This window comes from Citrus clementina, unplaced genomic scaffold (genome assembly GCF_000493195.1).
Source record: "Citrus clementina cultivar Clemenules unplaced genomic scaffold, Citrus_clementina_v1.0 scaffold_8, whole genome shotgun sequence".
NCBI classification, from domain to species: domain Eukaryota; kingdom Viridiplantae; phylum Streptophyta; class Magnoliopsida; order Sapindales; family Rutaceae; genus Citrus; species Citrus x clementina.
The window spans coordinates 12,015,976-12,038,250 of record NW_006262022.1 but is presented as its reverse complement, the minus strand read 5'-3'; the positions used below and the strand labels follow the sequence as shown (position 1 = coordinate 12,038,250).

General features: G+C 33.1%; 3 protein-coding genes across 3 annotated transcripts in view; 2 read left to right on the top strand and 1 right to left on the bottom strand.

Annotated features, from left to right (window-relative positions):
- The window catches only part of LOC18034025 (metacaspase-1), a 50,213-nt gene extending 45,083 nt beyond the window's left edge, over positions 1 to 5,130 (top strand). The window contains exon 5 of the mRNA XM_024179795.1: positions 4,807 to 5,130. Within this exon, the coding sequence (XP_024035563.1) occupies positions 4,807 to 5,130 (324 nt within the window). The remainder of the gene's footprint in view (positions 1 to 4,806) is intronic.
- A 6,284-nt stretch (positions 5,131 to 11,414) lies between these two features.
- On the top strand, positions 11,415 to 15,686 carry LOC18034016 (metacaspase-1). Its single transcript, XM_024179794.1, has 3 exons — positions 11,415 to 11,677; positions 11,766 to 11,889; positions 15,663 to 15,686. The coding sequence occupies exons 1-3, from the start codon at positions 11,415 to 11,417 to the stop codon at positions 15,684 to 15,686; spliced, it is 411 nt and encodes a 136-aa protein (XP_024035562.1).
- A 1,114-nt stretch (positions 15,687 to 16,800) lies between these two features.
- On the bottom strand, positions 16,801 to 17,535 carry LOC112096367. Its single transcript, XM_024179793.1, has 2 exons — positions 17,266 to 17,535; positions 16,801 to 16,854 (listed from the first exon to the last, which is right to left on the bottom strand). Exons 1-2 carry the CDS (start codon positions 17,533 to 17,535, stop codon positions 16,801 to 16,803), a joined length of 324 nt encoding a protein of 107 aa, XP_024035561.1.
- Between the last annotated feature and the right edge of the window lie 4,740 nt (positions 17,536 to 22,275).

Here is a 22,275-nt window from a genome sequence, read left to right as displayed (position 1 = left end):
AAGCCTATCCCGAACCCATAGAGGACGTTCTAGCCATTATTAAATGTAACCATGATCATAATTACCAATAAATATCCTTTTATTATATTGTTCTTTTATTTGTTACATTATTATTTTTAATGGTGTGATTTTATATCTAATAATGCTGGTTTCTTTTTACTGTTTGCCTTTAAGTCTTGAGCCATCAGCTTGACGCTTCATTTAACAAACACACCACCTCATTTACATATGTGTATTATTGTACCTATTACTAAGGTCTTTAAACACGAGCTTTTTTCAAATACTCATAAATTATTTTTGAGAATTTTCCCCATGGCAGCAGCTTTAAGCAAACGATTCAACAACGTTTTGTATGCTTTATGGTTTTCATTATGGCAAATACAAATAATTCAATGAGGCAGCTATAGATATTGGTTGAGTCTTAATAGAAAAAAAAATATACCTGGCATATAGAGGGGGTGAACGAGGGTTATCAAATCTTGTCTCAAAAGCTGCTTATACTAGAGTAAGTTAAGTGTTAGGCATCATCTCAACAGCCTTAAAACCTTTGGAATGTTTGGCCGACCTACTAAGTAGAGAGGAGTTAATTGTCTTAAGTATGAAAGAGAGAATATCTTAAATGTGAAATATTGTAGATGCTTTCATTTTCTTTTTAGGAGATCTTGCAACTTTTGAGGCATTGATTATATTTATATTTTGGGCCCATTTGAACATTCATTAAAAACCCATTGGTTTGCTAAATGTTAATAACTTTTATAATGCCATGCAATCAAGAATCATTTCATTTCAATAATAGTAAAAAAAAACTCTTTATTTGTGCTAATACTGCTAACCAAGTACTTGATATTTTATGAACTTACAAACTAGGGCTAGATCTCAAGACCTTGGTGCTCGATCAGGTCAATTAAAGCTGGTAGTAGTCCTAATAAGAAGCGCAAATTAAATTTAACTCTCTATTTGTAGATATCTTCTCTTATAATGTTAAGGTAATGTCTTCTAAACTCCACTTCTTTCTGGTTGGGGAGGGAATAATTAACAATTGTGGAATAATTGATAGTTGCGTCTAATATAGTTTTACTAAATTCTTAGTCCTGCTAATGTTTTTACTAGATTTGGATAAACTTAAATTGAAGATGGCTGGATATAGGGTCTAACAGCTCTAGAAACGCACCTCTTAGTATCGACGATGTTTGGTTTGTTATAAAAACAAAGAAAAATTATTTTCTACTGTTTTCTTGTTCTTTGTCATTTTTTTTAAGCTTCTCCAACCAATTCAGGTGTGGTCTCTCCAAATTCTTCTTTTGTTATTTATGTTTTCTTTATCTTTTTCGCCTTTTTGCATGTATATCTTTAGAGTACAAACGTTGAGGACAATGTTTACAATAGATTTGCGAGTGAGGTACTTTAAAAAAGAAAAAAAATTAATGTTTTTCATGTGATCTTTTAACATTGGATGACATGATGACTTCTAAATTATGGTATTTGTATTATCTTTGGCTTTGAGTTATATTACACCATGTTTGCCACTTTGCATGTTCTTGTTGGTGACAAGTGTGAATTGAAAGATTTGGTGAGTGACATTGATTGAGTTATTTGAAGGAATGTAAATCTCATAATAAGTTTGAAGTGAGTTTTTGACCCTATAATTTTTCATGGAGAGTAACCTGCTTTCTTTTTTTACTATTTTTCATAGCTTATTTTATACATGAGTTCTATATTTTCTTTAAAGTCAACCAATGAAAAAAATTTAAAAAAGCTTTATTTGTGTTGCTATATCTGAAAGTCTATTAAAATAATATGTATGAAAGGCTATTTAGAACTCTAGAAAATGATAGAAAGGCCATCATTGATCCACTTCAACCTTTTCTAGCCATCTCTATTGAAGTATCTATAGTTACCCCTTTTGAGCCTACTACATACATACATACATACATACATACATACATACATACATATATATATATATATATATATATATATATATATATATATATACGTTTTGTTTGTTAACTTACCATGATCCTATCCCACACTGATTTGGAGTATTACCTTATATTTTATGTTTTCCATTACCTATTCGTGATTGAGAAATATATAGATGATTTTTTTTTAGAAATGTGATGCATCACCCAAAAAAGAGTTAAAATAATCATAAAAATAAAAAATAAAAAAATAGAAATAAATGAATGAAAGTGAGAAGCACCTTGCAGTTTCTCTATTTTTCTCAAACACATTTTTTACTTTTCTTACTATCCCTTCTTTGTTAGCCATGTCCCTTGCTATGTTACGTCCTATTAAAAGTCCTTGATTTTATAGAACTATAGTTTGAAGTAAAAGCTAGTTTTATAGATTAAAAGATGTGGTGATGTATAAAATTGAATACAAATAATATTATTAGTTTGACTAGTAATTCATTTGATTTGAAATAATATTTTTTTAAGATATAGACATTATTCTTTCATCTTGGTGAGAATATATGATATTATTTTTCTTTTATCTCCCAATCTATCAATCCTTGGAGTGACCGTTTTTATTGGGTTTATTTTCTTTTGAGAGTGACATTCTTGAAAGTGGCATTGATTAATATAGCTTTGATAATTAATCATTTGTAATAGTTTACCTAACTGATTTTTGTGAATGATTGATGTGAGAATGATTTTTTTTAGCACAGATATAATACTTATATTTTTATTTGATTATTGTCATTAATTTAAGCAAAGTAAACACAATTGCCTTAAAAAAAAGGATTTCAATTTAGGTTTGAATTCCTATATATTATCGCATAATTTGCTTAGGACTAGCAATAAGCTGGTTGAGAGTGTGATAAACACTAGAAAATATACATTTAATAAAGGTTAAATTTATCAATTTTTTACTTACAATTTTGATTCATTTAATGCTCCCCTAATATAATTTTACGTTAAATTAATTTGTAGTATGCTAATTTTATCTTAATTTTATGTTATAGATATATTTCAGAAATGAAGAAGAAATCAAAGCGAAAAGCGAGAAAACAAAGAAGATAGATAGCATTGATTAGGGGGGGTGGAGACAATTGATAAAGTGATAGTCAAGTGGCGGCCACCACTTTTGACTGTTGCCGTATCTTTCTTTCTTTCCTTATAATAATAAAACAAATTAAAAGTTAATAAGATAAGAATGAGAAGAGGCATTGGGCCTATAAAAAGAAGAGGGGAGAAGAAAGGAGAATTGGAGAGAAGAAAAGGAACACAGAAGCTTAGAAAATAATTTCTTCTCTTTTCTTGAATAATTAATTTTCTTGTAGTATATTTCAAATGTTTGGGAAATAAAAATAGTGTTTTATTTGTAAATATAAATGGTTAATATTTTAAGGTAAAGGATTTAAATTATGAAATTAATTATTTTCTCAAGTTTATATTTTATTATTTACATGTTATATATTTTTCATTATTTTTATTTTGTTTTAATCTTTAAATCTATATCCACTTTGGATCCATATGGTGTTTAGACATAATGTCGAATCGAAATGCCATGTTGGTGTGGCACATTATGTACTTTATCCCAGTATTTATCCATAAGTAGTTAATTAATAATTAAGTCATATTAGAATTAAACAAATATAAAATGTAATATGAGAGAGTATTATGAGTATAATTTAAATACCAAGAGTGGATCTTGTAATGTTTATCACATTTAAAACAAATAGTTTCTTTTATAACAAATTAATTTTATTTAATAATTGACTCCTAGATTTTCAGATTTCCATTGAATCAACTCCAAACTCACTAGTTTGTATTATAATTAGATACTCTTATATTTATAAGTAAATCAACACTTTTGTTGTCAATTATCATTATTAAAAATTATGATTATTATTATCATCGTCGCCGTCGTCATCGTCGTCAAAACTATATTAACTTTATTATTTTAATTATTATTAATTAATGTTAACATTATTTTTATTAATATTATCATTATTAAAATTTATTAATTTTATTGTTTTAGTAAATATTATTGTCATTATTATTATTGCTTTAGTTTCATTATTGCTTTATTCTTATTACAAATAATACTAAGTACAATAATTAATAAAAGGTATTTTAGTAAATTTTAAAAAAATTCATTTTCATTCTAGCATAAAGTACGCACATCAATAGGAATATTGCACAACCAATTCCAATTCCAATACCCACTGTCAAAATAAATAATTTATTTTAATTTCCCTTATTTCGATTAGAGTGATGATACAGCCACAAACTCTTGTACAAATTTATTTTATACAAACTGACGTGGCATTAATTCATTAATTGAATGAAAATATAAAATAATAAAAACAAATCACGTGGGCCAAGTGATATTTAATTCAACCAATCTTATCATGCCACATCAGTTTGTACAAAATAAGTTTGTACAAGAGTTTGTGACTATATCATTACTCTTTCGATTATAACACATTATGCATTCAGCTGGTTAGTCCGACTATTCATTAGTAAAGAGACCGTAAAATGATTCATTAAATAATTAATTGAGTTTGAGAAAGTACTTTATATTTGTGGTGCCAAGCTTGTGCCATGCCTATTTGGATTAAAAGAATATCTCTAGCTAGACAGGTCGAATTCCCTGCCTTATATCTTTGTCAAGACGGGCATTAATTATTTTATCCTCAAAAAAATTATCTTCCTCTTGTCAGGACCGAATCCATTAGAAAATTGGGCAGAATTAGATTCAAAGAAACTTCACCAGACCAAACCAAAAAGCAAGTGAATGTGAATCTGATTCGCTTCTACTTATTCTTAGTTTTCAAATATTAACTATAAATGATAGAATAGGTATCCAATCACAATTCGCAAACTCAAGCATAACTTGTCAATCAAACCAATGGCAAGTAGAACAGAAAGGTGCAACAGATGTGGTCATCAGGCAGTGACTGGCCAATGTCCTAATTGCCAAGTTGTTACCAGGTTTCAGCCATTTGAGCCGCAAGTCCATGGTCCATCAGTAGCGGGGTCACACCGATTCAGTAGAGCGTCAAATAGTATAATTCCTAATATGCTTGCTGCTGACGGTTTAGATAACTCTCATGATACTGATCCAGATGAAACAGACAGCTCATCTGAAGATGACTACATGAACCTCCGCTCTCCATAAAGTAGTTTGTCTTGTTGTAATAATTATGTTATGCTTTTGTCTTGTATAATTATTAAAGTTTGCTTTTACTTTAAGCTTTTGCTTTTGTCAAAGTCATGCTTTAATTATTAAAGCACACTTTGTCACTTTGTAATAATTAAAGTTGTGTCATGATGTATCTTTTACTTTTGCTTTTGTAAAAGATAGGGGTCCTGTCCTATCTCCCCGAGAATTCTCCTATATAAAGGATTCTCCCTCGCTTGTAAGATATAGAAGTTTTCCAAGAAAAAAACTCTCGTGTGTTTTCAAAACCCATGAATTTCTAAACTCTCTTCTCTCTCTCTGCAAATGAAGATCTAAAGAAAGAAAAAGAATAAAGAATTGAATTTGTTCATTTTGAAAACTTAAGGAAGTATGCTCTGCACTTGCCTTCCAGTAAGGATCTTGTGCATCAGAAAACTTATGATAATTTCTTAAACGGTTTGGTACCCTGTTTTAAGATAAGGAAAGTCTGTTTTAGGTTATATAACCTCAAACGAAATGTTTTAAGTTTTACTGTATATCGGCTGGAAACCAGAACTTGCGGGCTACTGGCCCTAAGGACAGACTTGTGCTGTCGTAGATTTGGTAGAACAACGCCATGTACAGATACCTCATTTGGTCTCATTTGGTATCCTCATTTGGTATCAGAGCCATACCAGTCCTTGAAACTTTTCTGTTTTCAAAACACTTCTTTTCCTGATCAAAATGGTATGATTTAAGTCTTTTTCTATTTTGATCTTTAGTCTTCAGGAGCAGAGAGAGAACTTCTCATTCATGGCTTCCACTTCATCTTCCACTCCTGTTACTATTTCTTCTACTCTTTCTTTGCCCAGATCTTGCACTTCTCATACCACTCATAAGATCGAAAACCTTGTCGAATATTCCTACATCCCTGAATCTGCCCAAATTAGTGAGTCATCCTATCCTCTCCTCAGCCCTTATCAGTTGTACAAACGACCTAGCTCCTTTACCAGCAGTATACGCACTCTCATCTCTACCAGACGGCCTCACCCCAAAGAATATATCCAGTCTTCTCGCCTGGATCAATGTGCTCTTCAAGCCACCTCTGCTGAGCAATATGTTACTCTCGAAATCCCCTCAGAGTTACTTTCCAATTGGAAACGAGAAGGTTATACTCATCTTCATCTTGGAGGCATCTGATTAATCCTTACTCTTCATGGACGAAAGGGTGATAAGTGCATATTTTCCATATATTTTGCTTTTAATTTCTCCATCTTTTTCTTATTTTGATCTTAAATATTCTAGTTATTTTAGTTAATTTTTAATTTAATAGGGAATTAATTAATATATATATTTTATTTTTTTTATATATTTGCTAGTTATTTTTATTTCTTATTTTTAATTCATTGTATTATTTTATTGAATAGGAAATTAATTGGAGATTGTGGATAATAAAAAGGCATGAAGAAATTCAAATTGAGAAGGAATGAAGCTTAAATTGGAAGACAAAAATCAAAGCAATTAATCCAATTGAGAAATGTTGAATAATTAAAAGATTTAATGTTCTCCAATTGGCAATTGGAGTACACGTGCATGGCATTGCAAAAGTGGAAAGCATTTAAACGGGCCCACAATTGACTTTCAAAAGTTGGAATTAATGGCTTTGGGTGGCGTTAAATTGGAAAAGGATTTCAATTCTAATTGAAAAAGGATTTCTTTGGATTTGTTGGAGAAGAATTCGGTCAACTAGCATTATAAAAGGAGAACAGCTGCTGGACGGAAGGGAGAAGAGGGAGAGCAGGGGCTGATCCAATTCTGCAAGAAAAAAAAAAACAAGGAAGACGCCAGAAGGAATTCAATTGAAGAAAAAAGGCAGCCGTTTGAATTAATCTCCATGATTGGTTTTGTCAATTCTCTTATTCCCAATTCAATTATGTTAGGCTAGATTTTTATTTGGTTAAGGGTGAATTCAAAACCCTAAACATGATATGCAATTAAATTTAAATTCTATCATTCAATTTATTTAATTGAGATTGTTTATGTTCTTCTATAATTAATGTTCATGGTTTATTCTTGTTTTATTTAAGTGGCCAATTAAATAGGACTTGAATAAATATTATTGCTAAATTAAAATTCTTGATCCGTAATTGTCTTGATATTTTAATCATTAGTAGCAGTTGGAATTAGTGATTTCAATTGAAGAACATAACCTAGGTTAAATAATCCGAGCTTGTGTGTTTATTGCCTAGATCAATCTAATATCTTTCTTTGTTTAATGCTTCCATTATCTTAAATTTAAAGAGCTTATTTTAAATTATTTAATGGTTAGAGATTAGGTGAAGAGCTTATTTTACCTAACGACACACTAAGGAAAGATTGAGACTAACAGAACTTATTGTTGTCTACGACTGATAGTTTCAATATAAATTGATAATAGAATTGATATATTATGTGCATGTTTGGTGGTGGCGAATGATCCTTTAACCAAAGTTTTCATCATTATTATTTCTTTCTCCTTTAATTAAAGTTTTTATTAAATTCTTGTTCGTAATTTTAATTTCTTTATTTCTTACTATTTAGTTAAAAATTCATAAACCCCCCTTTTATTTTTAATTGGCATTTTCTTTAATTAGATTAATTTATATTATTATTACTATTATTATTACTACTATTATTTTATTTTAAATCTTGCTTTGGAGTTAATAATAAATATAACTAGCATAGTCTCTGTGGGATCGATCCTTACTCACTCTGTACTAATTATTTATATTAGTGGTAAGGTTTTAAATTTGGTGCACCTTAACGACACTACCAAAGGGATTACCGGTTACAGCTCACCTTGCCATGCTTGATACCTGGTTTAAACAGTACCAAGATGTTGTTATTGGCACTGTCCTCACAACTCTTCATGCAGGCAGTGTTTTACTCACCTTTGTTCCAAACTTTAACCTTTCTCTCCAAGACCCCAATTTGCCCACAACCTTAAAAGTCCAAGTTCAGATCTAAGGTGCTGAACAAATTTCTTCTGCCAAAATTGCCACCTTACACCACCAATTGGTCTATAGGCTTCAAAATCATGCCTTAGATCTCCCCACTCCAGAACACCATTCTGATACCCTCATGGTATTAGCCGAATCTGACTAGATCCCAACCATAATCCAAATCCTAAGACAAATTCCACGTCATGAGCTCATTAAGCTTATGCCTCTTGAATGGATCTCTAACTATGAACAATTTCATAAGTATACAGCTCCAATTCAGACATCTGAAAGCCTGTTTGAAAGACGCCAAGATGGAACAGTTCGAATGACTTTTAAACCACCTCCAAGTGCTCCACAAGAGCTTCCTCGGCTCTCCTTTACCTATTCTTCAATGATCACAGCTGTTCAGACAGCCCAGGAAGATCTGCCCATTACAGGGTTCAATACTGAAGGCTACCCTGTTTATCCAGCAAAGCAAAATGGCCATTTCCTATGGGATGCCCCTGGCTCCGGCATGTGTGATCCAGATTGTCCCTATTGGGATGACTGGGAAAAGGACGATGACTATACCAACACAAGGAAAAAAAAACCCAAAAAGAAAAAATCTCCAATCTCATGTCACCACTATGACCCCCAACCACCACAAGATCCTCCACCTCCACCAACTTCATTACCTATCTATAAAGCTGAACTCCGATGGATTGCAAAGCACTACAAACCTGAGGTTCCATCTCCTATCTCACATTCACCACCTATTGCCCAACCACTAGCTTGTATGATGTTTTCTTCCACCTCTTCAGATTACTCTTCTTCCTTTCCTCCTTTAGAAACTCACACCGACTCCCACCGAAATGTTGTGTCCAAACCCTTTGTCCCTTCACCAATTACCTCATCTGGCCACCTTGAACCTCCCAAACCTTTTGAATCAGTCCTCAACTGGCAAACCCAAAATGCCAGAGCACAGAATGATACTTTGTTGCATATCAATTCCAAAGTTGACAAAATCAGTTTGCGAACTGAACAACTTGAGACAAAAGTTGACTCCATTGCTGCACAGATGCAGCAGATCCACTCGATTCCGATTCTGAGTTACGAACTATGCTTGCCCAGCGCTACTATGGCCCAGAATTTGACCAAAAAGAAAGGGAAATCAGATGCTTAAAAGCTGAGCTTGATCAGATTGAATCTGAAAAACAAAGACCTACCATTTTTACCACATCTCCTCCTATCCCTTCCATCGGTCCAACTTATCACCCATTTGCCTCTATGCTTTCCCCGATCAAACAGTATGATCCTTCCAAGTTATTTGGCATGACTCATACTCTTTTTAGAGACCACCCTTTACAACCACCACCTAAACCAAAACCAAAGCCTAGACCACCACCGCGACCTGTCCCAATTCATCCTTCATCTATTTCCATCCCTGGCCAACCCTCTCCTGGTTATACGCCGGCATCACCGCCAGCTCCTCCATCAGCCCCTCTATCCCAACCTCCGATCCAATCCAAGGATAAAGAACCCATGCAACAGTTTAGTGCCCACTAAGTCGACCACTCATCTTCTTCAGATGACCAAACTTCTTATTCAAATCTAGCTGTTTCTGATAGCCATACCGAAACTGATACAGAATCTTCAACATCCACCAGCGACTCTGAAATGTCATATGTTGATATCACTAGAATCTTGATGGCTCAACCTGACCAACCTACCTAAGGCCAAACTTCTCATACAGAACCATATGTTGATATTCCCTCCGAAGTTGAAGAAGAAATGCCTGAATCTTCTGCCACAAACCAACCCCCTCCCGCTCAAGCCCAGACCAGTTCTACAAGTCAAAAATCATCGAATGGCCCATGGTTCACATTTGATGATCTTCCATCTCATAAATGGTGAGACCGACTTAATGAAATGTCCACCTGGATTGACCTCCAAATGCTACGGCCAGGTGCCACAACTCAATCAGTCCTTAGAGAATTTGCTACTCATTTTATGGGTGCTCTAAGAGATTGGTTTGATTCTTTAGGGTGCTACCGCCAATTACAGTTTGTTGATTTACCAGAAGTCTCAAGTGCTCTTGCGGTTCACCATGATCAATTCCTTGGAGACCCTTCTGTAGTTTTTGAAGCTGCACGCTGGGACTATCTCAACATGAAATGATGTTCCCTCAATGCTAAGGATCTTGATTTCCATTACAAACGAATGTCCCTGCTGTTCTATAAGCTTAATGGATTCAATGAGCTGACATTAAAGCATGTCTTTCTGGCCTCCCTACCAGAAGAACTCCAACCAGACATACAGCAGCAACTCACGGCATCCAATCTTATTCTTGACAACATCTCTCTTGGAAAAATCTTTCAGCTTGCCAAAACTTGTCTTGACAAACTTTGTGAGCAGAAACAGTTTTTCAAAGAACTGTTGAAAGATAAAGAACCATTCCAAAGTGCTTGCAAAAAGCCTTATTTGCAGATCAAATGTCAGAAGAAAAAGGATTGTGATGCAGTTCTAAGAAGAAAAGGCATTTTCGGAAATTCAAAAATCTAGAATTTTCATCCAGACCTTGTAGATCCAGAAAGCCTTACAGATTCTTTAGAAAGAATTCATTTTCTTCCAGAGACTTTAAACGGAGAAAATCAAGCAGATGTTTCATCTGCAAGAGAAAAGGCCATTACGCCAAAGATTGTCCCAACAAAAGGAAAAAATATATTCGGCTAGTTGAGCATCTTCAAGGCACTACTGATTACTCTCTAGAAAAGGATGAACTGGAATCCTACTTCTCTGAACAAGATGAACCCAATGATGAAACAGTGTTCTCACTACAGAATTCTTCTGATGATTCAGACAGTGATCAGTCCCAAGTAATTTTCCACCAACAGTTACTGTCCCTTGACACTACTGTTCCCATACTATCCATCAAACTCCAGCTCTTGCCCTCAAAATTCCAAAGGCCCATTCCAGCAATTGGTCGCATAGACACTGGTGCCGGTCACTACAATCCCAAACTAGCCCTTAATCTGAATGCATTTAATATTATTTTCATGAAAAACGATAATATCTACTTTATAAAACTTTATCTTTCCCTCCTAAAATTATTTTCAATAATAAATATGTGAAAACAACTTTTCTCCCATGTTACATTCATATGTAAAAAGTATATATAAAATTAAACATATCTTTGATTTATACGTTCACATACATTTAGAGTTCAGATGAAAAAAACAAACGACAGCTTTTGAATCATGATCTTAGTTCATATGATTATGCAGAACATGAGAGGAATCCCGGAATGATCCCCACAAAACATAACATGCGATCAGCGATGAAATGGCTAGTCCAGGATTGCCAACCTGGAGACTCATTATTTTTCATGGATTAAGGCAAAAGGACTATAACCTCGATGAGATTGATGGGTTCGATGAAGCGATTTGTCCTATTGATTTTGAAACGGAGGGCCCTATAATTGATGATGAAATTAACGCCACAATTGTGAGGCCGCTGCCCCGTGGTGTGAAACTTCATGCTGTCATTGATACTTGTTTTAGTGGAACTGTACTTGACCTACTCTTTATGTACAGGATAATTAACAGGTTAATTATACTTCACTTTATGATTAATGTTTTATTAATTTATTATTTTTCTTAGAATTCTAGTAAATCTTTAAATGTATGTGAGTAGGGAAGGACACTACCAACGGGAATATCAGAGATCTCCAGCAGCTGTTCGTAAAAATGGAACAAGCGGCGGGATAGCCATATCCTTTAGTGCTTGTGATGATCATCAAACCTCAGCAAGTGCTTCGGTGAGCGCCAAGAATTTTATACCCTTCTTTTTCCCTTAAATATTTAATTGAGCAATCATAAGGATAGAAATTCTTGTATAAATTATATCTAGAAATGGATGTGGCAATACACTAATAGTTAGTTAAAATATAAAATTTTAATATATATAGTTAATAAAGTGAATTCATGTGAAAATCAATCCAACAGTAATTTGGTGAGGCAGTAATTTGTTTAAGAGTTTGTATTTATATCAGTTTCATTAACTGAAATAAATGGCCCATTCTCTCTCTTTTTTTTTTTAATCAACGATTGCATTTGACAAATTATTCTAGCAGAACAGTTGTTGTTTGCTAATGGTCATTTTCGTATGCAATTTGTCATTTGCCGAATTAGGATCCTTGTAACTTGAGGTCACCTAATTAAGTTCTTAAAGTTCTTATGCCACGACTTCAGTAGTATCATTGTGTTGTAGAAATTCATTAGTTGTTATTATTGTTGGAAAAAATTAGGTTTTTAAATTTTTTATAAAACCTTTTTAAGATCGCTCTCATATAATATATAACAATTTGTAATCTAGAAATCGTACCTTGTAAATTCGATTTGGATTTTTCCGTTGAAGTGATTTAGGGTCCCAGATCACGATCCGTCACCACCACGCCTGTTAGATCATGATCCGTCACCACCACGCTTGTTAGATAACGAACCACCAATGATCTTCCAGGTTATGACTCAGGTTTGATATGCACTTGACGTGTGGGCGCCTTTATCACTACCAAAGCAACTAGCACGAGAAAATTTTTCTCTCAACAATAGAGAGAAAAATATTTTTCTCTGATCTGTATAAAGTGGCTGCTCCGACTTTTCTTTAGAGAAAATAAACCTTTTATATCTCCCTTTAGTGAAAACCCTAGGCTCCAAATAATTAAAAACAAAACTCACGTTACTTGCTTTTTCTATAGAGGACCCACCTTGTAAAATAACATAAGGACCCTTACACACAAGCTAATTAAATGGAGCCTCCCACTAAATGATATATTTAGGCTTTTGACCCAAATAGCTAGTTATCTTGCTTATTAATCCAGTAGTGGTGCAGTCAATTAAATGAGCTAACCCGGGGATCATTTGGGAACATACAATAGTGGCTACAATGATTAGGCTTGTAATTAAACTAGCCCAATTATTAAATTCCAAATCTACTCCACTAAAAGATAGGAACTGACTTCCATAATTGTATGCTCGAATAATAATTCGTCCCAAGCCACATTGATTTCTTTACTGCACAATCCTTTGTACCACATCGTTAATTAAATTGATATCTCAACTGTCCAATCAATTTAATAACATCTTATTCCTTGATACTTACTGGTTTTCTCTAATGATCATTTTTAACATACTAAATATGTTTACACACTCTGGCCAAAGAATTCTATGATCAAGTGCCGAAAACCCATCAAGAGATGTGTTGTACAAATTCTATATTGTTAATCCATAACTTCAATACTCATAATTGCTCTCACCAAGATACCGGGTAATCTTGCCACAATTATGTGTCGTGCCCATTGGTAACTCAAATTGAATAACAATTACAATCATGAAATCATAACTAACTCAAGATTAAGATTACAGTAAAATCAATGTCTATGAGATTTAATAAGTCTGACAGTCATTTCAAGGTTAATTAAATCTCATATGTGATCCTGTTCAACGTAGTCGTACTACATCAATAAATTCATACATGATTAAGACAAATCATTCAATGAATTCATTACAGTCTATACTTAAATAAAGTGCCCAACTTTATTTATCAACTGCGAACTAAATTTATTTAATCATAAGATAACTTGTATTTATGTCTTCTGTGAATCCACATGGTGATTAAATAAATACATATAATATGATTAAATGAACTTTAATATAAATATTAATGCAATTAAGATATTTGAATAAAATACCTCATTAATTTTATTAATCAGAAAAAAATATTTATTACAATTAAATAAACACATATGCTTTTAAAGAGCATATTTTCCCAACAATCTCCCACTTAGCTCTTAAAGCATATCTGGCATATTGCACATGCTCTAGAGCTCTAAGTACAGGTTATAAAGGTTTCCCTGTAATGGCCATTGTAATAAGATCTGTCATTTAGCATCTAATGCCATTTGGGGTACTGTCATATAACCTTTCTACACTATTCCCTTATAAGATGATACTTCCTCTCAATATGTTTTTGTTTCTTGTGGTTCCTTGGTTCCTTAGATTGAGCTACCCCACCACTATTATTGTAAAATAGTTTAAGGGGTGCAGTTACAGCAGGTACCACCTCAAGATCTTGTAGGAACTTGCGGAGCCATACAGCTTCTCTTGCAGCTTCGGATGCAGCCACATATTCAGCTTCAGTTGTGGAGTCTGCGATACAAGATTGTTTCACACTCCTCCAACTAATAGCTCCACTTCCTAATGTAAACACATAGCCGGAAGTTGATTTTCTGGAATCCTTATCTGACATAAAGTCAGAATCAGTATAACCCACTGGAATGAGTTCGTCACCAGAATACACAAGCATATAATTTTTAGTTCTTTTCAGATACTTTATAATATGCTCGACTGCATTCCAGTATTGAGGTTCAAGATTAAATTGATATCTGTAAACCATCCATACCGCAAAACAGACGTCTGGCCTAGTGCAAAGCATGACATACATGAGACTTCCCCAGCTTCTGCATAGGGAACTCGTCTCATTCTCTCTATCTCTTCAGATGTTTTAGGTGATTGATCCTTAGAGAATGTAATTCCATGTCTAAATAGTAATAAACCAGTCTTGGAATTTTCCATGCTAAATCTAGCCAATATCTTATCGATATAGACCGCTTGAGACAAGGCTAAAGTTTTATTCTTCCGGTCTCGTAATAACTTGATACCAAGAATATAACTTGCCTCTCCCAAGTCTTTTATATCAAATTGTTTCGCTAACCAACTCTTTATTGTAGTCAATACTCCTATATTGTTTCCAATTAGGAGAATATCGTCTACATAAAGAATTAGGAAGGTTACAGATTTTTCTTGAATTTTCTTGTACACACATGATTCATCAATGTTCTGAATGAATCCAAGCGATTTAATCTCTTGATCAAATCTGATGTTCCATGACCGGGATGCTTGCTTTAATCCATAAATGGATTTCTGCAACTTACATACCATGTGTTCTTGGCCTTTTGTACGAATCCATCTGGTTGATGCATGTAGATGTCTTCTTCAAGATGCCCGTTAAGAAAGGCTATCTTAACATCCATTTGTCAAATTTCATAATCTAGCATTGCAGCAATGGAGAGCAGAATCCTGATGGATTTAAGCATAGCAACCACAGAAAAAGTTTCCTCATAATCGATTCCTTCTTTCTGAGTAAACCCTTTGGCTGCTAATCTTGCTTTAAATGTTTCCACCCTTCCATCTACTCCTCTTTTTATCTTGTAGATTCACTTGCACCTTATAGGTTTTACCCCATTTGGTGCCTCTACAAGTTCCCAGACTTTATTGGAATACATAGATTCCATTTCTTGATTCATGACCTTTTTACAAAATTCAACATCTTTGTCTATTAGAGCTTCGTTGTAACTAGTGGGATCTTATACATGTTCAACTGAGATCGTCGTATAGGTTTCTCTCAATAACATGTATCTCGCAGGTAACCTAGTTACCCTCCCACTATGACGAGGTTCTAAAAGTGATGGTTGTTCAAGGATAATCCTGTGGTGATCAGCCGATTGTTGTTGTTCTTCCTGTTCTATAACAGGTGTTGAAAGCTGCATCAACCTGATCTCTTTTATTTCTCTAGTTTTACCTTACTCGTAGGTTATAAGTCATTATATAGTCTTCCTCAAAAAAAGTAAAGAATATGTCTATAAATACATTCCTATCTTGAGGACTATAATTCAGACTTTCCCTTATTCCATTAAGATACCTTAAACATGCAAGCTTTTGAACAGAAATCCATCTTCTCTACCTTTGATTCTAGTAGAAATACTAGTAAACTCCAAATACGAATGTGTCTCAAACCATGTTTGTGACTTTTTCATAATTTCTTGGAGTAGTAGACACCGAGATAGATGAAACTAAGTTCAATAAACTTTGTAGTTTTAAATATTAGTATCTGGAATCAAAAAGGTAAATGATAAACCACTTAGTATATATCTTGTTTTATCCAAAAGAATCTTGTTTCTCCATTTAATTACACTATTGTATCATAGTGTTCATTGACAACCAAATAGTGCTTGAATTCTCCATAGAGACATTCTTTGTTTCGATCATATCGAAGTTCTTTTATGTTCCTGTCTAATTGCTTCTGTCTTATCCACCTACTCTTTTGAATTTCAAAAGCAATGGAATCATGACACATTTAGACAAACATAAATAAAATGAATATTCTTCAACAAGATTGATAGAATACTTATAACCTCTTATAACATGTAAACTGATTAGTCCGTATACATTTGTATGCACTAAATCATCAAATACAAGCATCATCATCATATTCCTTTTCTAAATAAGATTTATAAAGTTACAATGATCAATCTTAATAGGCCAACAAGTCTATCATTAATCATTTTCTTAAAATCTTATTATAGTTTATATGACTTAAGCATAAATATCAGAGGTGATTTTGGTTTGAAGAAACATTTCTTTTCTTAGATAAATGCATATACTCTTTATCATTATATCTTGCTTTGAATAGATCAATGGACTTATATGATATAAATTGTCTTTATAAATAACCAAAATAAATAATAAACAGAGGATCAAAAAATAACAGTGTACTCCTGTTTATGAAAATAAGTCACCGAAATTAAATTCCTCTAATATTTGGAAAAATAAAGACAAATATCAAAACTTTAGGTCTTGTAAAATTGATCTAGCCTTTCAATTGATATAAACTAGCATGTCCTCAACTGCTGTTTGAAGCTTTCTTCACTTAATCTCTTGGTTTCCTGAAAACCAAATAAATGAATTACAAATAAGATTAGTTATCTCATAATTCATTATTGTATGAATCAATAGAAATCTGAACTAATTAGGAAGCTTAAAGATTTCCTATGTCTGATTTTAATAATCTTAGGACAATCTTTCTTCCAGTGACCCTTCTGTCCACATTTGTAACACTTGCCTTTTGGCTTGCCACTTTTTTTAGTGGACAGTTTGCCGATCCCAACTCTTGCTTGCTCATTCTTGTCTTTCGACTTAAGCCTTGAAGAGAATCCTTTTTCAGGAAGTTTTCTGCTATGATAAAATTCTTCTATAGCATGTAGTTCGTGCATTAATTCAATTAAGGTCATATCTTTATTGTTTAAGATATAACTGACCTTAAACTCTTTGAATGTATCAGGTAAAGATTCAATCACCATATTAATCTTTGATTTATCATTGATTTGAAGACCATGAATCTCTACCTCATTCAAATAGTCCATCATTTTGAGGACATGATCATGAACTTTTGTGCCCTCTTCCATCTTAGTATCTGTAATACGTTTTAATGCTGCTTCTCTAGTAAAATGAGTATTTTGCCCAAACATCTTATGAAGACTAGCCATTATTTCAGTGGCTGTTTCCATGCTCCAATGCTTCTTATGCAGTTCCACAGAAATCGAAGCCAATATATAGCACTTAGCCATTTTGTTAGCTTCGCACCATTTCTCATAAGGCTCCCTCTGATTTCTATAATCGTATAACGATGGTTCAGGAGGACAAGGCTGGGTCAACACATATTTGCAGCCCTTAGCAATGAGAATATTAAATAGATTGCATTTCCAATCTAAATACTTTTCGCCAGTGAGTTCATTTTTAACAAGGATAGTTAATAATGGGTTGATGGAAGACATTTTTTTCAAAAAAAAAAAAAATAGACATGCATAAATACTTTGAAACAATATTCACAACAAATGACAAAAATACAAAAAAACCATAAATGCATTTTAATTTATTGTAACGATAATCTAGTACCGCTTTGACAAGCTATCCATTGGGGAAGTCATGTCTACACTTACTAGACCCAATTATCCATTAGATTATTTACTTTCATGTAGAGACATGATAAATAATTATCGTTATCCTTTTGGGCCTAAATTTATTAACAGAGCTTCGTTGGGAAGGTTAATAACAAATTTTAGTTGAGTGTATAACCATTGTTTCAATTTACGTATTTTTCATATCAATATTCACCGTTGGGGCGAACAATCGATTGAAAAATATTTCAATTTTATCTTTGAAGAAGTTCATCAAATAAAATATCTAATATATATACCCTCCGTAGGGAGCATCACCGTATCATGAAGTCGAGGTATATATATAATTTTATTATTGAACTAACAATGGAGCCCGTAGGAAAATTATCTTTAATTTTCCCTCTCCCACTCAATATTTTAAAATTGGTTTTTCCTTTTTAAAACATACATATTGTTAATTGCATGCTTTCTATAATATTATCTAGATGATATCAACTATTATTAAGCATGTGCAAATTTCAAACAATATAATGAGATTCATTATTAATGAATGACATGTATCATTATGCATAGAGTGACACTACCTATTCTATATGACATGTTATCATGGCATGTTATTATCCAAAACATAACATATAGAAAAATAATTAAATAATCTTAATTCATGGCTTTCCTAATAATGAAAAAATACATTAACCTTAAGCTTAATCTTCATTGGGCTTCTTGTCAATGTCCATCTTTTCATAAGCTTGTCTTTGTTAATGGACTAGGGGAAATTGGGCTTTTAAATTTATAATTGGTCCAATTTTAATTTTGAAAAGGAAATAAATAAATTTATTAAAATAAAACTTTTGGACCAAAAATAAATTTAGTGTATTCAATTTTATCTATGCATTTTAATCCATTAAGCCCTATTGAAATTGGTCCTAAAACTAGGATTCATTAAGCCCAAAACTGTTTTTGGACTTAAATGCAAAAAATTTAAACATTTCTGCTCGAAGAAAAAATTATGAAACCATAGGGACCTCCATGATAAAAACTATTAAACCCTAAAATCATATTTTTCTTTCTTTCTTCTTCCCCAGCCGCCATCTCCACAAACGACCATTGTTTAGACCTTTCTCAACGGATAGCCGCCATCAACGCCGAGTTTGCCGTTGCCGATACGCCGGAAATAAACCAACCCTGCGCACGCCGCTGCTGCACGCGCCGCTAGCCAGGCTGGCCGCGCGCACCGTTTGCTGCGCGCACTGCTGGCAGCGTGTGCTGCCTGCTGCGTGCACTGCCAGCATGCGCTTCCAGCGTGTACCGCACGTTGGCTGGTCGGTGGTCGCTGTCGAAATTTTTGGCCTCCGTCGCTTTGATATGCCGCCCGTGATTGATTTACAAATTTCCTAGGACAATTTTGGCTTACAAAAATTCTATAACAGTAAAATAAATCAAGAGAGAAACATGATGATAAAAAACCACCCCTCTTGTTACATATCCAAAGAAAAAATACAACGAAAAATCTAACCATGAATTAAGACAACCCATAAACATGCTTTATTCATATATTAAACAAATAATATACATCTGAATAAATTGTGCCACTCTAATACATAAATATCAAGATTAATTTCATACGAAATTCTTATATATTACTATGAGATGGCTCTGATACCAATTGTTGGAAAAAATTAGGTTTTTAAATATTTTATAAAACCTTTTTAAGATCGCTCTCATATAATATATAAGAATTTGTAATCTAGAAATCGTACCTTGTAAATCTGATTTGGATTTTTCCGTTGAAGTGATTTAGGCTCCCAGATCACGATCCGTCACCACCACGCCTGTTAGATCACGATCTGTCACCACCACGCTTGTTCGATCATGAACTGTCACCAATGATCTTCCAGGTTATGACTCAAGTTTGATCTGCACTTGACGTGTGGGCGCCTTTATCACTACCAAAGCAACTAGCACGAGAAAAAATTTCTCTCAACAATAGAGAGAAAAATCTTTTTCTCTGATCTGTATAAAGTGGCTGCTCTGACTTTTCTTTAGGGAAAATAAGCCTTTTATATCTACTTTAGTGAAAACCCTAGGCTCCAAATAATTAAAAACAAAACTCACGTTACTTGCTTTTTCTATAGAGATGTGTTGTACAAATTCTATATTGTTAATCCATAACTTCAATACTCATAATTGCTCCCACCAAGATACCGAGTAATCTTGCCACAATTATGTGTCGTGCCCATTGGTAACTCAAATGGAATAACAATTACAATCATGAAATCATAACTAACTCAAGATTAAGATTACAGTAAAATCAATGCCTATGAGATTTAATAAGTCTGACAGTCATTTCAAGGTTAATTAAATCTCATATGTGATCCTGTTCAATGTAGTCGTACTACATCAATAAATTCATACATGATTAAGACAAATCATTCAATGAATTCATTACAGTCTATACCTAAATAAAGTGCCCAACTTTATTTACCAACTGCGAACTAAATTTATTTAATCATAAGATAACTTGTATTTATGTCTTCTGTGAATCCACATGGTGATCACATAAATACATATAATATGATTAAATGGACTTTAATATAAATATTAATGCAATTAAGATATTTGAATAAAATACCTCATTAATTTTATTCATAAAAAAAATATTTATTACAATTAAATAAACACATATGCTTTTAAAGAGCATATTTTCCCAACAATTAGATTCTCTAAAAAGGTTCATATTAGACCATCTCTCTTTTCTACCTAATCTCCAAAGTATATGGCGGGTTTATTACATCCTACCTCCCATTTCAGGTCTAAGGGGAGTCCATTTTATCGAACTCTGATGTAACTTTGACACTTATTCAATTTTGACAAAATTTTCCTTTGGTTTGAAAAAAAAAACATAAATGAAATCATTATTTATGGCAAACAATACAAAGAAATAAAAAAAATTAATTTTCTTTTCTAATAGATATTAGTACTGGAAATCTTATATTTCAATTTCGAATATCATAACTAACGATAATTGTTAAAAAAAAAATTAAGTATCCGTGCTTTTTTATTTTTCAATTGTCTCAAATCAGTTCACATTGTATCCCACGTGAGCGAACCAAAACTCTTGGTAGAAAGGAGCATAAATGACATATCATTAGTAATTTCACGGGATGGCTGGAATTTACTGTGTAAGCAGGCTTTTACAGGCAAAGTGACGGGTGTCATGACTTCGAGCTTCATACAAGCTGTGCAAAATGAACCAGGCTCGACTTATGGCCGTTGCTTAATGCCATGCACTATATTATTCCATCTTTAGTTCTTTATGATGAAACGGTTAAATTACAGGTATTTATATTCTTAATTAATTATTTCTTGTTTAACGGTTAATCTCTATTTCTTTACATCTTCTTGTTGGTATATTATTATAAATTAGCAAATGATATAAGAATGTCCATTTTATGTGAAAAAATACATCGGCTAGGTTCCTAAAAAATATTGGAAGGATCGTAATAATTTTGCTTAAAACCTAGACTCTTAGGCAATGTATATAGTGTTTGTGACTAAACTTTTCTAGTGCACTACTTAAGCCTACTAATAAGCCTCTTATATACTTATAACAATTATATAATAATAATAATAAATAAATAAATTGAAACAACAAAGATATAACATATTGTTCAACAATATGTAATAAGACAAAACCACTATTTTCGAGGCCTATAAGGATACAATGTCCTTAAAACAAATTTGGCACCGACACAACGGTGCTTGAATTATATTGGTGTTTGTCTCCCATGATACATCAGATTCGAATAGCGCTGGTAGCATAACCTTACTATTCCAGCGAACATCAAATAAATGTTTGAACTCTATCATACTAAAGCTTAAAGCTAGAGAATATTTGCAAAGAAGAATAAAAAATCACTTGAATTTTCGTGTGTTTTGCAAGTGAACTTGGAAGCCAATAGGTTTCAAGAAAGGGTATTAGTTAGTTAAAATCCAATGTGAGATTTTTTTCTTCATATTTTCAAATCAGTGGCGCTATTTGAGGTCAGATTTCTCATTCACCCAAGCACTAATTTGAGTATTCTATGATTCGTTTCAAATAACCCACGGAGGAGAATCTGAATCATATATGCAAGTAAATATTTTCAATATAAAAACCAACATGCCCAAGGAAAGATCTTACTTCTCTGACTGTTTTGGGTGGAAGAAGATTAGAAATGAGACCCACCTTGGCTTTGGCACCCTCAATACCTTTGCTCGAAATGATGTGACCGAGAACAATACCTTGTTTTACCATAAAATGACACTTCTCCCTATTTAAGACTAAGTTCTTCTCGATACATCTCTGCAGAACTAGTGTTAGATGATGTAAATATTGATCAAACGAGTCACCAAAGACAGAAAAGTCAT